At 37.5% G+C, this 14,131-nt stretch overlaps 1 protein-coding gene across 3 annotated transcripts; it reads left to right on the top strand.

Moving 5' to 3' along the window:
* Positions 1-5,844: 5,844 nt before the first annotated feature.
* Positions 5,845-12,841, top strand: LOC114091924 (EKC/KEOPS complex subunit TPRKB). 3 transcript variants are annotated; one of them, XM_027934485.2, is made up of 5 exons: positions 5,845-5,982; positions 9,226-9,392; positions 10,320-10,442; positions 11,599-11,775; positions 12,426-12,841. In XM_027934485.2, exons 2-5 carry the CDS (start codon positions 9,252-9,254, stop codon positions 12,510-12,512), a joined length of 528 nt encoding a protein of 175 aa, XP_027790286.1. In that variant the 5' UTR covers positions 5,845-5,982; positions 9,226-9,251; the 3' UTR covers positions 12,513-12,841. The 3 variants fall into 3 exon arrangements, with proteins under 3 accessions (XP_027790286.1, XP_071457816.1, XP_027790287.1); XM_071601715.1 differs by lacking the exon at positions 5,845-5,982 and adding an exon at positions 6,180-6,439; XM_027934486.2 differs by lacking the exon at positions 5,845-5,982 and adding an exon at positions 7,437-7,525.
* Positions 12,842-14,131: the final 1,290 nt, after the last annotated feature.

Here is a 14,131-nt window from a genome sequence, read left to right as displayed (position 1 = left end):
TTGAGATAAGATCTCAGTAAGTTATCCAGATTGGCCTCAAACTCTCAATTCTGCCTAAGTGTCTTAAGTATCTAGAATTATAGGTACACACCCCAGCCCCAGCTTAGTTTTTTTGTGGTTGCAGGGGTTGGAGGAGGAGAGAATGGGGAGTTAATTGTTTAATAGATACAGTTTCAGTTATACAAGAAAAAGTATGAAGAGAGATTATGGTAATGTTTGTACAACATTATGAATTTATTTAATACCGCTGAACTCTACACTTAAAAAATAGTTAAGATGGAAAATTTTGTGTTTTACCACAACTAAAAAAAATATGGAAAATTGATGTAAATCTGCAGGTAACTAAAAATAGATATAGATTACATCAAAATTTAAAATTTTGATGCCACAAATGACATGACTAAGAAAGTAAAAAGCTAGGCACAGTGGCACACACCTGTAATTTCTAATGATACAAGAGGCTAAGGCAGGAAGATCACAAGTTCAAGGCCAGCCTAAGCAACTCAGTGAGATCCTGTCTCAAAATAGAAAATAAAAAGGGCTGAGGATGTGACTAATGTTTAAGTGCCCCTGGGTTCAATTCTGGTACCAAAAAAAAAGTAAAAAGACAAACCACATCATGGGAAAAACATTTTGTAAATCATATCTGATAAGGGACTTATATCTAGAACATAAAGAATTTCTACAACCCAATATTAAAAAGACAATATAAAAATGAATAAAGGATTAGAATAGATGCTTCTCTATAAAGAAAATGTACAGATAGCTAAAAAAAATGAAGAAATACTGAGCATCATTAGTCATTAGGGAAACAATCACAAAATAGCACTCCACTCCTACTAGCATGGTGTCATATTAAAAAGGACAATAGCAGGTATTCAAGCTTATGAAGAGTTCAACATAAGAAAAATATGAGTGCACACAGGAGAGAGTGCGTAGACAAATGAATCTCAATTGTGTTCTGGGGTGTAAGATGGTCTGCAGTGAGGCCATATGCTATAGGCGGGGAGCTGGAAGATTTCCCCTGAAGTTGGACTGGGGGCACGGATAGAGAAGTGAGGAAATCGATGGGTTCTTTAATCTTACCAAATCTGGAAGTGAAGGAGATTCCTGGCCTGTCTGCCTTTCCCAAAGGAATGAATGATCCCCAGTCAGTCCTTTGCCGGGCTGTGTTCAAACTTCCAGGTGACTCCAAGGCACCCAAGGTTGGTTTGGGTGGGTATTTAGCCCCTTCCATAGTCTACATCAGCCCCCCACTCATCCTTTCAGCCATTCCAAATACACAGTTTATGCCTTGAACAGTTCAAGAGAAAACTCCTAGTGTGTACCCATCCCCAAAATTGGTTGAGAACCCTTGTAAAGAAATTCTAGCACTGACACTCTGGGGAAACTGGGATCTTTTGGCAAGTTGTCTTCCCGGGTCAAGAGAAAGCAAGTCATAAAAAGGGCAGCTCTCACCCACAAACCAGGTTCAACAGGTAAAACCAGAGGTGGGAAGTGGTCCAGATGAGGAGCCAGAAAAGGAAGAGCCAGGTTCTGATTTTAGTTTGGCCCCTTAGCAAGTTAGTCCTCTCTGGGGTATCAATTTCCTCTTCTAGAAAATGGGGACAGCTGGGTGCTTTGTAGAGAATCGCTTGAGCTAAGGCAAGTGGAGGGGCCCAGCACAGTGCTAGACAGCAGTGGCCACTGTGGATGCAACCCCCAACATGTTAGGTCTCAGTGCCTTCCTTGATGCCTGGATCCATGTGGCATATCATTCAGGATCCAGAGCTTGCTGGGCCTGGGTGCTGAGCAGGAGTGGTGACCCACAGACACCAGCTTGGATTCATTTTAACACATGGTAAAAGTTACAAATATTTATGCAAGTACTTATGTAAATATTAGAGAACAAGGCTGATATTCTTATGGAAGTTCTCATTTAATAAATTAGATCTTTTGAACCAACTTGCAAATGATGCATAATGATATCTCTTTCCTGTAGCTTAGGCAAAGGGATCATGAAATGACTAAAAAACAACAACAACAAAAAAACACACACACACACTGTAAGATTCATCCCTTTTCAGTATATAGTTCTATGAATTTTTAAAAAATGTTTTTTAGTTGTAGTTGGACACAATTCCTTTATTTTTATTTGTTTTTATTTTTATGTGGTGCTTAGGATCAAACTCAGCACCTCACACGTGCTAGGTGAGCGCTCTACCACTGAGCCACAACCTCAGCCCCATATAGTTATATGAATTTTGAAAACTACATACCAGTTTGTAACCACCACTACAATCAAAATTAGAACAATTCCACTACTCCCTCAAAATTCCTTCACACCACTTTGCAGCAGTTGGCAATTGCTGATCTGTTTTCTGTCCCTATAGTTTTACCTTTTCTAGAATGTCATCTAGATGGAATATAGAGTAAGTAGCTTTTAGTATGGGGCTTCTTTTACTTAGCATTGCTGCTTTTGAGATTCATCCATGTCATTGTATGGACATTGTATGTTCACTCCCTTTTCGTGGCCGAGTTAATATTCCATTGTATAGATGTGCCACAATTTAAAAAAAAAAAAATTTAGTTGTAGATGGACATAATGCCTTTATTTATTTATTTTGATGTGGTGCTGGGGATCGAACCCAGTGCCACGCGTGCCAGGCTAGCACTCTACTACTGAGTCACAACCCCAGCCCAATATGCCACAATTTTTTTTATCCATTTGCCAGTTGAAGGATATTTGGATTGTTTACAGTTTTTGAATTTTGAACAAAGGTTCCATTAACATTTTTTGCATATGTTTTTATATGAATATCTTTATTTCTCTTGGAGTGAGACAGCTGTTGTGGAATAAGGGAATATTTATAAGAAACTACCAAACTTTTCCTAAGTGGCTGCATTATTTTGTATCCCCATAAACAAGGTTTGAGAGTTAAAATTTCTCACATCCTCATCAGTCCTTAGTGCTATTCCAATAAAAAGATGTAGTATAGGCTCCTTTAAAAAAACAGCTTTAGAGATAAAATTAATATGCTGTACATTTTTAATAGTTGATTCCTTTTATTGCTAACTTGTATTCCATTGTATGGATATATGACAACTTGTTTATCCATTCACTTGATGAACATGCGAATTATTTCCAGCCATTGATGGCTATAAACTAGATGCTATGAACTATGAAATTCCAGCATTTAATTTTTTTATTTTTTAAATTCTTTTTAGATATACATGACAGAATATATTTTGACATATTATACATACATGGAGTATATGTATGTATAAAATCATTCTTGTGGTTTATATGATGTGGAGTTACACTGGTTGTGTATTCATATATGAACACAGGAAAGTTATGTCTGATTCATTCTACTGTCTTTCTTATTCCTAAACTGAGACTTTTAAAATACATTTTAAATCAATTTTATTTTACAATTTCTAGCCTATAAAATGTACTCTTTTTAAAAATATATTTTTAGATGGACCTTTATTTTATTCATTTATGTATATGTGGTGCTGAGAATTGAACCCAGTGCCTCACACATGCTAGGCAAGTGCTCTACCACTCAGCCACAACCTCAGCCCCTTAAATGTACTCTTTGCATAATTTGATGAATTTTTATAAAACTCTTATGCCCTTATAACACCACATCAAGACACAGCACATTGGCTTCAGCCTAAAGATTCCTCTAAAGGGAGAATCTCCCATTCCCTCATCCCAAAAACCATTAACTTGCTTTCAGTAACTCTAGGATAAATTTGTAATTCCTAGAGTTTTATAGAAATGGGATTCTATACTAATTTTAGTTTCTCACCATTTTTGCTCAGCATGTTTTTTTTTTTTAACATTCATCCATATTGGAAGTATCTGTAGTTTATTCCTTTTTTATTACCAGTATTTTATTGTATGGATTTTTCACAATTTGTCCACCAATGTGTTGTTGGGCATTTATTGTTACCAGTTTATGGCTACTACAGCAATGTTGATATGAACATTCATGTACAACTAACAGGACAGTCTTCTAGATGGTCTGGGACCAAGGTAGTTTTCTACCCTTTCTCATTTCTGTTCTCAATAACTAGAATCCCAGTGACTCTGGAAGCTGAGGCAGGAAGATTGCAAGTTTGAGGTCAGACACAGCAACTTAGTGAGACTGTCTCAAAATATAAAATTATAAGAACTGGGGATGTGGCTTAGTAGTAAGGGACCCCTGGAGTCAATCCCCAGTACTGGAAATAAGAAAAGAAAGAGAGACAGAATGCAGCATCTTGTGACTAGCCAGATTAGAATGATTAGCCAGAACTGCCCAGGCTTTGTTCCAGTCCCCCTGATTACAAAATGTCCTTCAATGCTTTAGACCAGTGTGTCATGTTGCCCCTTCCCTGGTGCCAGGAGTCAGGGTACAAGACCCAGGGCAGGCTGCTTTGAGGGAGTCTCTCAGCTATGGTGGAAGTAAGGTATGTGCAGACAAGATTCTATTTGCCCTGGCAGCTTTCTGAGTCTTGGGAGACCAGCTCAGGTTGAATCCCAGGCTTCTGTGCTACCTGCCTAGTTATTTTGTATGGGGGCGTTCTGTCCCACTGGACTTTTTGGTAACCAATGTAGAGTTGATAGGGGACAGATAGATGAGCATTGTGAGAACATGAATAATTTTACAAAATAATTCTATAAAATGCATCCACTATACTGACCCCCCATGGGCTCTCTTTGCCAAAAAGCAATTCACCTGCAGTCCTGCCTGGCCTAAGTAGACAGGATATTGTCACATTCCTTAGCAAACTGAACAAAGGCCAGGCAGTCAGTGTAGGTAATGAATGATGAGGGTCCAAAGAATGACAACTGGTTATCAAAGAGCAATCAACTTCTGCCTCTGCACTCCTGCTCCCCGTCAAAAAAAAAGAAAGAAAGTTGTATCCCCTCCCACAGGCAAGGTCACCCCCTCTTGGCAGGGAATCTATCCTCTATCACTTTCTTAAATAAAAATTGCTTGCTATGTTTGCCTTGGTATTTCTTGGGTGTTTATTCTTCAACACAGGGGAACAAGAACCCATTCTGGATCCATCTCTAATAGACCGTATCACAGTGAAACTGCTTTCAAAACCAGCCTTTGCATGGATGTATTTTCATTTCTCTTAGGTAAACACCACAGAATAGAAATGTTGGTTATGCTAAGTTATATTTAACTTTTTTAAAGAAATTGAAATTTTCTCAAAATAGTTACATCATTTTACATTCAGAACAGCAACATATTCTAGTTCTACATCTATGACAACACTTGGTAATATTCACCGAGTGTCTGTGTGATAGTATCTTTTTTTTCCTTTTTATTGGTGCATTATAATTATACATAACAGTGGGATTTGTTATAATATATTCATACACGCACACAATAAAACAGTATAGCTTGATTAATTTAATTCCCCCACTACCTATCCTTTCCCTCGCCTCCCGCTCCTGATCTCCTCTTGTATTCTACTGGTCTCCTTCCTATTTTTTTCTTTTAATTTGTTCTAATTAGTTACACATGGCAGTAGTTTTTAATTTGTAGTTCACTGTGTTTTTAATTTGTATTTCTCCAAGGACAAATGATGCTGGGAATCTTTTCATGTTTTTTGGCATTTTGTCCATTAAGTTATTTTTCTTATTGTTTTTTACATAATTTGGATGCCAATCTTGTCAGAATGAATTTAAAACGAAAACAGCACACACGTTTAAGACAAAACCGATACTCAACACCAGACCTAAGCTTCCGCCTCCGCCCAAAAAAGTCGGAGTACCACCAGTCCTCGCTGGTGTCGGCTAAAAGGATTCAGACTTGGGAGGAGGAGTCAGTGGCGGAACTAACAAGGCGATGACCTTGGGGATCCGGAAAGACTTGGCGCCCCCAGGCTGACCTACCAGGAAACTGGCTCGGCGAGGGCCGGGATTGGGAGCACTTCCGGAAGTTGAGGGCTTTGTTTCCGAGGGGGAGATCTTTCCAGTCGGACCAGGACCAGCTGGTGAGTTTTGCTCGGTAGCGAGGGCGCCGGGTTGTTGGGGCTCGATCCCCGGCATAGCTGTTGACGATTGTCTTGAGACGATACTTGTGGTTCCCTCAGCCGATATTTAGTGCGAAACTACCAAAGTCAGCCCCTGGGAATGCAGCAGGAAAATGAGAGCCTTTCCCTCAAGAAATAAACTGATAGGGGAGCCGTAAATTGTTAGGCAACCAGCTAGTTCGGAGGCCGAGGCAGGACCCCGTCTCAAAAACGCCGTCACTGCCGGGCGCACTTGCACTTCGTAATAAGAAGGAGCGCGTGTGATACCTAGACCCGGAGCTCTTGGCCCTCAAGCAGATGGACGGAGGAAAGGAAAAGGATTGAGGGGGAAAAAATGGTGAAGGAAGAGAGGGAAACTGTTTAAAAGCTTGGTGACAGTCCGGAAGCTGAGAAGAGGCCATTGTGGCGGTAGCAGAAGGTGGGAAGGAAACCGTGACATAAAGTTTGGGCATTAGCATATCACCTGGGCACCATAACGACAGGATATTTTGAAAGGATCACTATGACTGGGAGTGGGGGTGAAGTTTGGATTATGGAAGTGCAGGGATTTTGATGAGACCACCCTTAGGGGCTACTGGTGTAGATAAGAGGTGGTGGCAATGGGAATTCAAGAGAAATAGACGGGACAAAATTACGTTTAGGAGGTAAAATTTAAGGATTTTAAGGATTGGGTGCGGAATTTGAGTGAGAGGTATTTACCCCAGTCTGTATTCTGTTGCTAGTAACACAGTGCATCAGATGGAGTAAGTTATAAAGAGAAGTGGTTTATTTTGGTTAACGATTCTGGTCCAAGGTCCAGGGTCTGCATTTGATGATGGTCTTGCTGATAAAAGTGTCACCTGGCAAGGAAGGGAGCACTTGAGGAGACTTAACCTAATTGGCTTTGAGATAAAACACCTGAGTGGGATAATCCATTTATGAGGGTAAAGTTCTAATCACCTACTCAAGGTCCCACCTGGTCCCGCCCCTTTAAAAATGGAAATTAAATTTCAACATGAGTTTCAGAGGGAACAAACCATTCTAGTTTCCAAGTATAATTCTAAAGTTTCTGGACTAAGTAAGTGAACAAGAACAAATGATTTTGGGGTTTTCTTTTTTCCCCCAGTACTAAAGATTGATCCTGAGGGCTCTTTCCACTGAGCTACATCCCCCAGTCCTTTTTTGTTTGTTTTGTTTTGAGACACTCTCACTAAGTTGCTGATGCTGAACTTGAATTTGTGATCCTCCTGCCTCAGCCTCGGAAATAGGCATGTGCCACCACTCCACTATTTTGAGGGTTTTCAGGGGTTCTTTTACCCCTAGTATTAAAAATATTTGAAAATATATGTATTTTCTCCCTGATTATAAGTACTCGTGTGCTTACTGTAGAAAATTCAGAACATACACAACCAATTTTGTTTTCCAGAGAACAGAAAAATCACCTAATAATCTCAGTACCTAAGATGGTTGTATTTTCCTGACTCATTGGTACATGCCTGGGATCCCAGCTTTGCTGGAGACTGAGGTGAGAGGATCACAAATTTGAGAGCAGCCTCAGCAATTTAGCCAGACGCTGTCTCAAGTCCCTAGGTTCAAGGTTCAATCCCCAGGACTGCAGGGGGGGTGGGGGGGAAACTGTCTTTGGTATGTCTCCTTCATGTTTTTTCTTCTTATTTGGTGGGGGATACTGTGTATCTTCTTATATAATTGGGATCATACCGATTATTTTTTTGTTATCCATTTTTTTTTAGTAGACATTAGCATGACTAAATTGAAATTCTGTATGCCAGGACATTATTTACAAATATTCTTTTTTTTCTTTGTAATAACAATAAAAATCAGATGTAATTCAGCAATCAGAGATAACTTTTTAAACTTTTTGGTGTGTTTTCTTTATGTGTAGATTTTTAAAGGTGTTTTGTTTTTCCATTAAGGTGTTTTTACTTAATATTATTGTTGTTTGCATACATCATCAAGATTGTAGTGGATTTTTTTGTTGTTGTTTTGTTTTGTGGTGCTGGGGATCAAACCCAAGGCATTGTGCATGCAAGGCAAGCACTCTACCAACTGAGCTATCTCCCCAGTCCAAGATTGTAGTTTTTAATTGTCGTTTACTTACAGTCAATCCTGCTATTTGCTAAATAGATTGTTTTCAACTTTTCACTGTTAAAATAAGAGTGATATCTTACTATATAATCCTCAAATGTCCAATTAATTTATTGAGAAAGAGCCCTAGAAATGGAGTCTCCTGAGCAAAAGGATGAAATAAGCCTAGTAAATTGCTTCACCAGACTATCATTAAAATTTTCCCTTCAAGGATGTAGTTAAAAAGATTTTTCTAGTTACTTAAGTTGTCTTTTATGCTTCTTATTCATTTATTTATTTCATGGTACTAGAGCTCAAACCCTGGGCCTGTGCATGTTAGGCAAGTGTTCTACCCCTGAGCACATCCCTAGCTCCTATACTTTTATGTCTTTATATATACCCTGTCCTTTCCTGTTAACCTTATGACTAAAAAAGGGACGAATATTATTGATTATTAATCATACCCTCTCTGCTAATTTCCATGTATGAAAATTCATAGCTTGGGTCAAATGTGATACTTTATTCCTTATTAATATTTGTGTCCAGGTCCTGCTAAAATACAAATAAAATAGATCAGAAAGTTTAAAAAGTGGAAGTAGAATAAAGTTTCATTAATACCATTAGTATCCTGAGGTCCAGAAGTTCCTGGTATTCTGCCCCTAGTCTACTGGGAAACAGCCTCTTAATCACATGTGCAAGCCTTTCATCCGGACAGGCAGAGAACCAACTAGCTCCCTTGGCTTTTTCTCAGGAGTGGAAAAAAGACTAGAAACAGCTCAGCAGGGTTAGGAAGCCATCTCACAAGGATGCCAAATGTGCTTTGGAGACAGATTTAACAGTTTTTATCATCTTATTATTTTTATTTTTGGTATTGGTATTGAACCCAGGGGTACTTTACCACTAAGCAACATCCTTAGTCCTTTTTATTTTTTATTTTGAGACAAGAGCTTGCTAAATCACTGAGGCTAGCCTTGAACTTGTGATCCTCCTGCCTCAGCTTCCAGAGTCACTGGGATTACAGGCACCACTGCACTCAGCTCTGTCATCTTTTAAAATTAATTTCATTTGTTAGCAAGGATATTTGTTAAGAAATGAGTTTTAATGTTACCTTTTAATAAAAGAAATCTATTGGTCCTTTAGGTTTTGTGCATACAATCCTGTTTGAAATGCAGTTAACATATCAGCTGGACCTATTTCCTGAATGCAGAGTGACTCTTCTGTTATTTAAAGATGTAAAAAATGCTGGAGACTTGAGAAAAAAGGCCATGGAAGGCACCATTGATGGTGCATTGATAAATCCTTCAGTGGTAAGTACAAAGTGTGAGAATGAGTGAAGGCATACCCAACATTTAAGAATGTGTTAATTTTTTGACAATGTTATAGGTTAAAACTAAAATTCTTTCATCTTTATGTACAAAGTCTTGTCCAAGTAAGACTTGACTACCTTGAATTGAACAGTGAATGAAGACAGAAACACTGGGCCCTGCCCTAGGAAATAGGAAAGGTTGTGGTCCAGCTCTGATCACATTTGTGGTCTGGCAAATATTGGTTCCCAGCTTCTCATCTATGAGATGAGGGTTCTGAAGAAGGCAGTATCTATGGAGGAGGAATAGCACAGTAGTTAAGAGCATGCACTGGGATCACATTACCAAGACTTAATCCGAGCTCTGCCACTTACTATGACTTTGAGCAAGTCATAGCCAAACCTTACATAGTGCTTACTCTTTTCCTAGCATAATTCCTAAATGCTTTCTGACTCACTTAATCTTCAACAACCATATGAAGTGAGTTCTGTTATTTTCTGCTTCTGACAGATAAAACACTAAAGAACTTGCCTAACTAAGTTCCCCAAATGGTAAGTGACAGAGCTGAGATTCAACCCAGGCATTTTTTGCCCTCATTACCTCATCTATTATATAATGATTTCATTGAATATTTTGAGGATTAAAGAAAATAATAGAGCTAAAATGTTTAGAATACAGCCTTTCTCATAGTAGCCTGCAATACATGTTACTTTAAAAAAGTTTACTCTTTGTCTAAGTTTCTTACAACTTTAAAATTATAAGATTTTTTTTGACTGCCTTGACCCTTGAGATAATAATTTTGAAAATATAATCCATATAATCCATAGGAATTGTTTTAAGAATTTATCTTATGAAGTAAAAATAAGATAAAGCACCTGTTTTCATAGTGTTCTAGATTCTCCCATGTAATTCTTGATATTCTTTTGGTAGATTGTTGATCCTTTTCAGATACTTGTGGCAGCAAATAAAGCAGTTCACCTCTACAAACTGGGAAAAATGAAGACGAGAACTCTGTCTACTGAAATTATTTTCAACCTTTCCCCAAACAACAATGTACGTGGAATTTACTGACTTCCTGTTGACACGTGTTGGGTCAGAGGCTAAATTCCTACAAACCAGTTTGCTACCAATAAACAAAAGTAATCATGAAGAGAGTTCTGGAGAGTTGAGATTTAGCACTGCCTCTTACTAGACAAATAAGCTCTGAAGTCAGTTTCTTTATGAGTAAAAAAAAAAATTTAGCTAAATTAAGTGAGGCTAGTTTTATCTTTCCTTCTTAACCATGTAGGGTCAGGAAAATCCCTTAAGTAGTTTGCTTAAGAAACTGACAGAAATACACATGATAAAACATTAGGCATAAATATTTTGTGTGTTCATGTACATCTTTCACTTTGTAAACTCCTTGAGGATAAATGCATATCTTTTTTATATATAGCACCAGGGCATTGCTGGTACCTAGAACAGCCCTTAATACATGTACATAGCCCATGAAAAAAATGACTGGAATTTTGCTGATGAAATTTTAATATTACTACTATTGTTAACAACACAATTAGGTACTAGTATCATCAAGAGAATAATTGGGAAGGCTGTGGCATGGTTTAAAATAGACAATTTCAAACTTTATAAAATGCAGTTGTCTCATCCTAGTACTAGTACCTGGAAATTTTTTGGCCAGGTAATCATTGTTTCTTAGAGAGTATTTGAAACAGTTCAAGATACCATTCCTGTTCCAGTTATAGTTCTAGGGGCAAAAGAAGCAAATATGTTCCTGAAGAGAGGCAGGCGAGACAGAAGTTAAGAAGTTAAGTGGGGGGTGGCCTTGGAGCTGGACCCTGAAGCATGTGTTGATCAGACTAGCCATAGAGAGAAAGGTGATTGGACAAGGGACAAAGCATGTGCATCAGCAAAACAGTGTGAAACACAAACAGCTCCAGGGTGGCCAGAAGACAGGAATGTGTGGCTGCAGGGTCACTTAAGGCTGGAGAAATGGTGTTTGCATAACACAGTCTGGGCTGATTCCATGAGAACAAGGTGCAACTTTCAGCAGAAAGCTGACAGGTAGTAGCTGTAGATGCTAGAGAAGGATTATTGAAGAGAAAGCTAGGATATGAAAAACAGGTAGAAGCTCACTGAGAAGAAGGCAGGTCAGATGTTTCAGGTATAGGAAAGACTGATTCCATTCCTGTTTTGTTTTTTTGTTCCTTAGATTTCAGAGGCTTTGAAAAAATTTGGTATCTCAGAAGATAATACTTCAATTTTAATTGTTTACGTTGAAGAGGGAGAAAAACAAGTAAATCAAAAATACCTAATATCTCAAGTAGAAGGTGACCAGATTTCTCTGAAAAATCTTCCTGAAATAACGAATATTTCTGAAGTCAAAAAGGTTTGTAAATCCATATTTTTAGAGTGTGGTAAGTGAGGAATAATGCTGATGTGGTTTATTAATCACTAGTGCACCAGTTTTTTTTTTTTTTTTTAAATTAGAGAAATGCTGCACTTGGGATTTAGGCCCGAGGTGTAGCACTTGCCTAGTGCATGTGTAGCCCTGGGTTCAATCCCCAGCGCCACAAAAAGAAAAGGAGAGGAAATGGTAATGAGTGTTTTTTAAAGTTGCTTGAAAAATAATTAAAGATAAAAAGAACTGGGAGGTATAGGTGTATATAAAAATATAATTAGAAATGTAGTTAATGAAATAATTTACAACTTCAAATAAGTAAGTAGATATCTTTAAGTATCAAGTTTATATAGTACATTTAGAATAAAATAAACATAATAAAGTTAATATCTCGATGTGTGCTTTTAAAAATGATAAATTTACTTTATGTGCAGAGAATTTGGTTTTTAATGTTCATAATTGCACTTTAAAGGGACTATTTGATATGAATTATGATCTACTTTGAATATTTTAATCATATTTGTTTTGCAATTCAGACCATTAACCCAGTAATTGATAATTTCACTTATAAATATTTGCATAACAATCCATGCATAAATAGATCAGCAAGTCATAATTTGTCTTTGATTTTTTTACAGATATATAAAGTGTCTTCACAAGAAGAAAAGATTGGGACATTATTGGGTGGTATCATTAGTAGAATGTCAACAAAAGATGTTTTATAAAATGTTAGAAATATTAACAGAAATTTTCAGCTTTAAATAAAACATTGGTTTTTCTTTCCTGATTATAAAATTAAAATATGTTTATAATAGAAAAAAAATTTTTTTGATCCTAGGACCTTGTGCATGCTAGGTAAGTGCTCCACCACTGAGCTTCCTTCTAGCCCTATAATTTTTTTTTTTTTTTTAAATCACAGAATGAGATTTTAAAAAACCCTCATAATCCTATCATTTTTACTAATACTGTTACTATTCTTGTTGTCTTCTAGTCTTCTATTTGTATTCAAACATTTTATTTTTTGTATAATGGAAATAAAAATTGCCAACACTTATTGAATGTCTACTGTGTACTAGGTTCTTACCTTAGTATTTTATTTCTGGGTTCTTTTGAGTTTTTTTTTTTTTTTTTTTTTTGGTACCTAGCCCTTTTAATTTTGAGACAGCATCTCGCTATGTTGCTGAGGCTGGCCTTGAATTTGTGATCTTCTTGCCTCAACCTCCCAAGTTGCTGGGATTACAAGTGTGCGCCACTACAGCCGGTAAGGTAGAAATCAAATTATGTGCATAGGTAGCATTTCCTTCATGCCTACTGTACTCTAGATTCTGCACTTTCTGTGCACTATTTCGTTCAGTCTAATCCACAGCATCAAGATTTTTATAAGTGAGGAAATAGACTTATGTCTCTCAGTTGTTTATTTCAAAACAAATTTTCTGAGGCTGGGATTGTAGCTCAGGGTAGAGCTCTTGCCTCACATGTGTGAAGCATTGGGTTCAATCCTCACCATCATATAAAAATAAATAAATAAAGGCATGGTGTCCATCTACAACTAAAAAAATTAGATTAAATAAATAAAGCCTGGTATGTAATTTAAAAAAACAAAATTTTTCCAACCTATAGAATAATTGAAAATAGGACAGTGAACATCTGTGTACCATTCACATGGATTCACCATTAATATTTGCTACATTTGCTTGTTCTTGCTCCTGTTTATCTTCCTATGTGCACACACACTCACACTTTGTTTTGCTAAGCTATTTGAAAGTAAGTTGCTGACATCATGGAATTTCACTCTATACTGTCTAATTGTCATGTCTCTTAAATTTTCTTTAATCTGGAACAATCTTTTTTTTTTAAAACAAAGTAGGCATTTGAAAACTGTACTAGATGTCTTGCCAGGTGTGGTGGCGCACGCCTGTAATCCCAGCATCTCAGGAGGCTGAGGCAGGAGGGTTGCAAGTTCAAAGCCAGCCCCAGCAACAGCGAGGAACTAAGCATCTCAGTGAGACCCTGTCTCTAAATAAAATACAAAATAGGGCTGGGGATGTGGCTCTATGGTAGACTGCCCCTGAGTTCAATCCTGGTACCCGAAAAAAAAGAAGTGACACATGTACTAGATGTCTTTCAGGATTCCATGCAATTGATTTATTCATGATTAAAGTCAGTTGAAATATTTTAGGAATTAATAGTATATAAATGATGATTGTGTCCTTCCATTTGCATCTCATCAGAGGCACATAAAGTCAGTTGGTCCCTCTGTGAGTGAGGCTAAGTTTGATCACTTGGTTAAGGTGATCTCTCCATTTTTAGGGCATCTTTTCCCCTGAAGCTTAGAGAGCTGAAG

This window comes from Marmota flaviventris, chromosome 14 (genome assembly GCF_047511675.1).
Source record: "Marmota flaviventris isolate mMarFla1 chromosome 14, mMarFla1.hap1, whole genome shotgun sequence".
Taxonomy (NCBI): Eukaryota; Metazoa; Chordata; class Mammalia; order Rodentia; family Sciuridae; genus Marmota; species Marmota flaviventris.
The sequence above is the reverse complement of the archived record's forward strand: the minus strand, read 5'-3'. Positions and strand labels throughout refer to the sequence as shown.

What these genes read in the sequence shown, in the direction of transcription:
- LOC114091924 (XM_027934485.2), top strand. Translation starts at nt 9,252, where the DNA reads ATGCAGTTAACATATCAGCTGGACCTATTTCCTGAATGCAGAGTGACT. An exon ending in CATTGATAAATCCTTCAGTG is followed by an intron (nt 9,393 to 10,319) that starts GTAAGTACAAAG and finishes TTCTTTTGGTAG; the next exon opens with ATTGTTGATCCTTTTCAGAT. An exon ending in ACCTTTCCCCAAACAACAAT is followed by an intron (nt 10,443 to 11,598) that starts GTACGTGGAATT and finishes TTTGTTCCTTAG; the next exon opens with ATTTCAGAGGCTTTGAAAAA.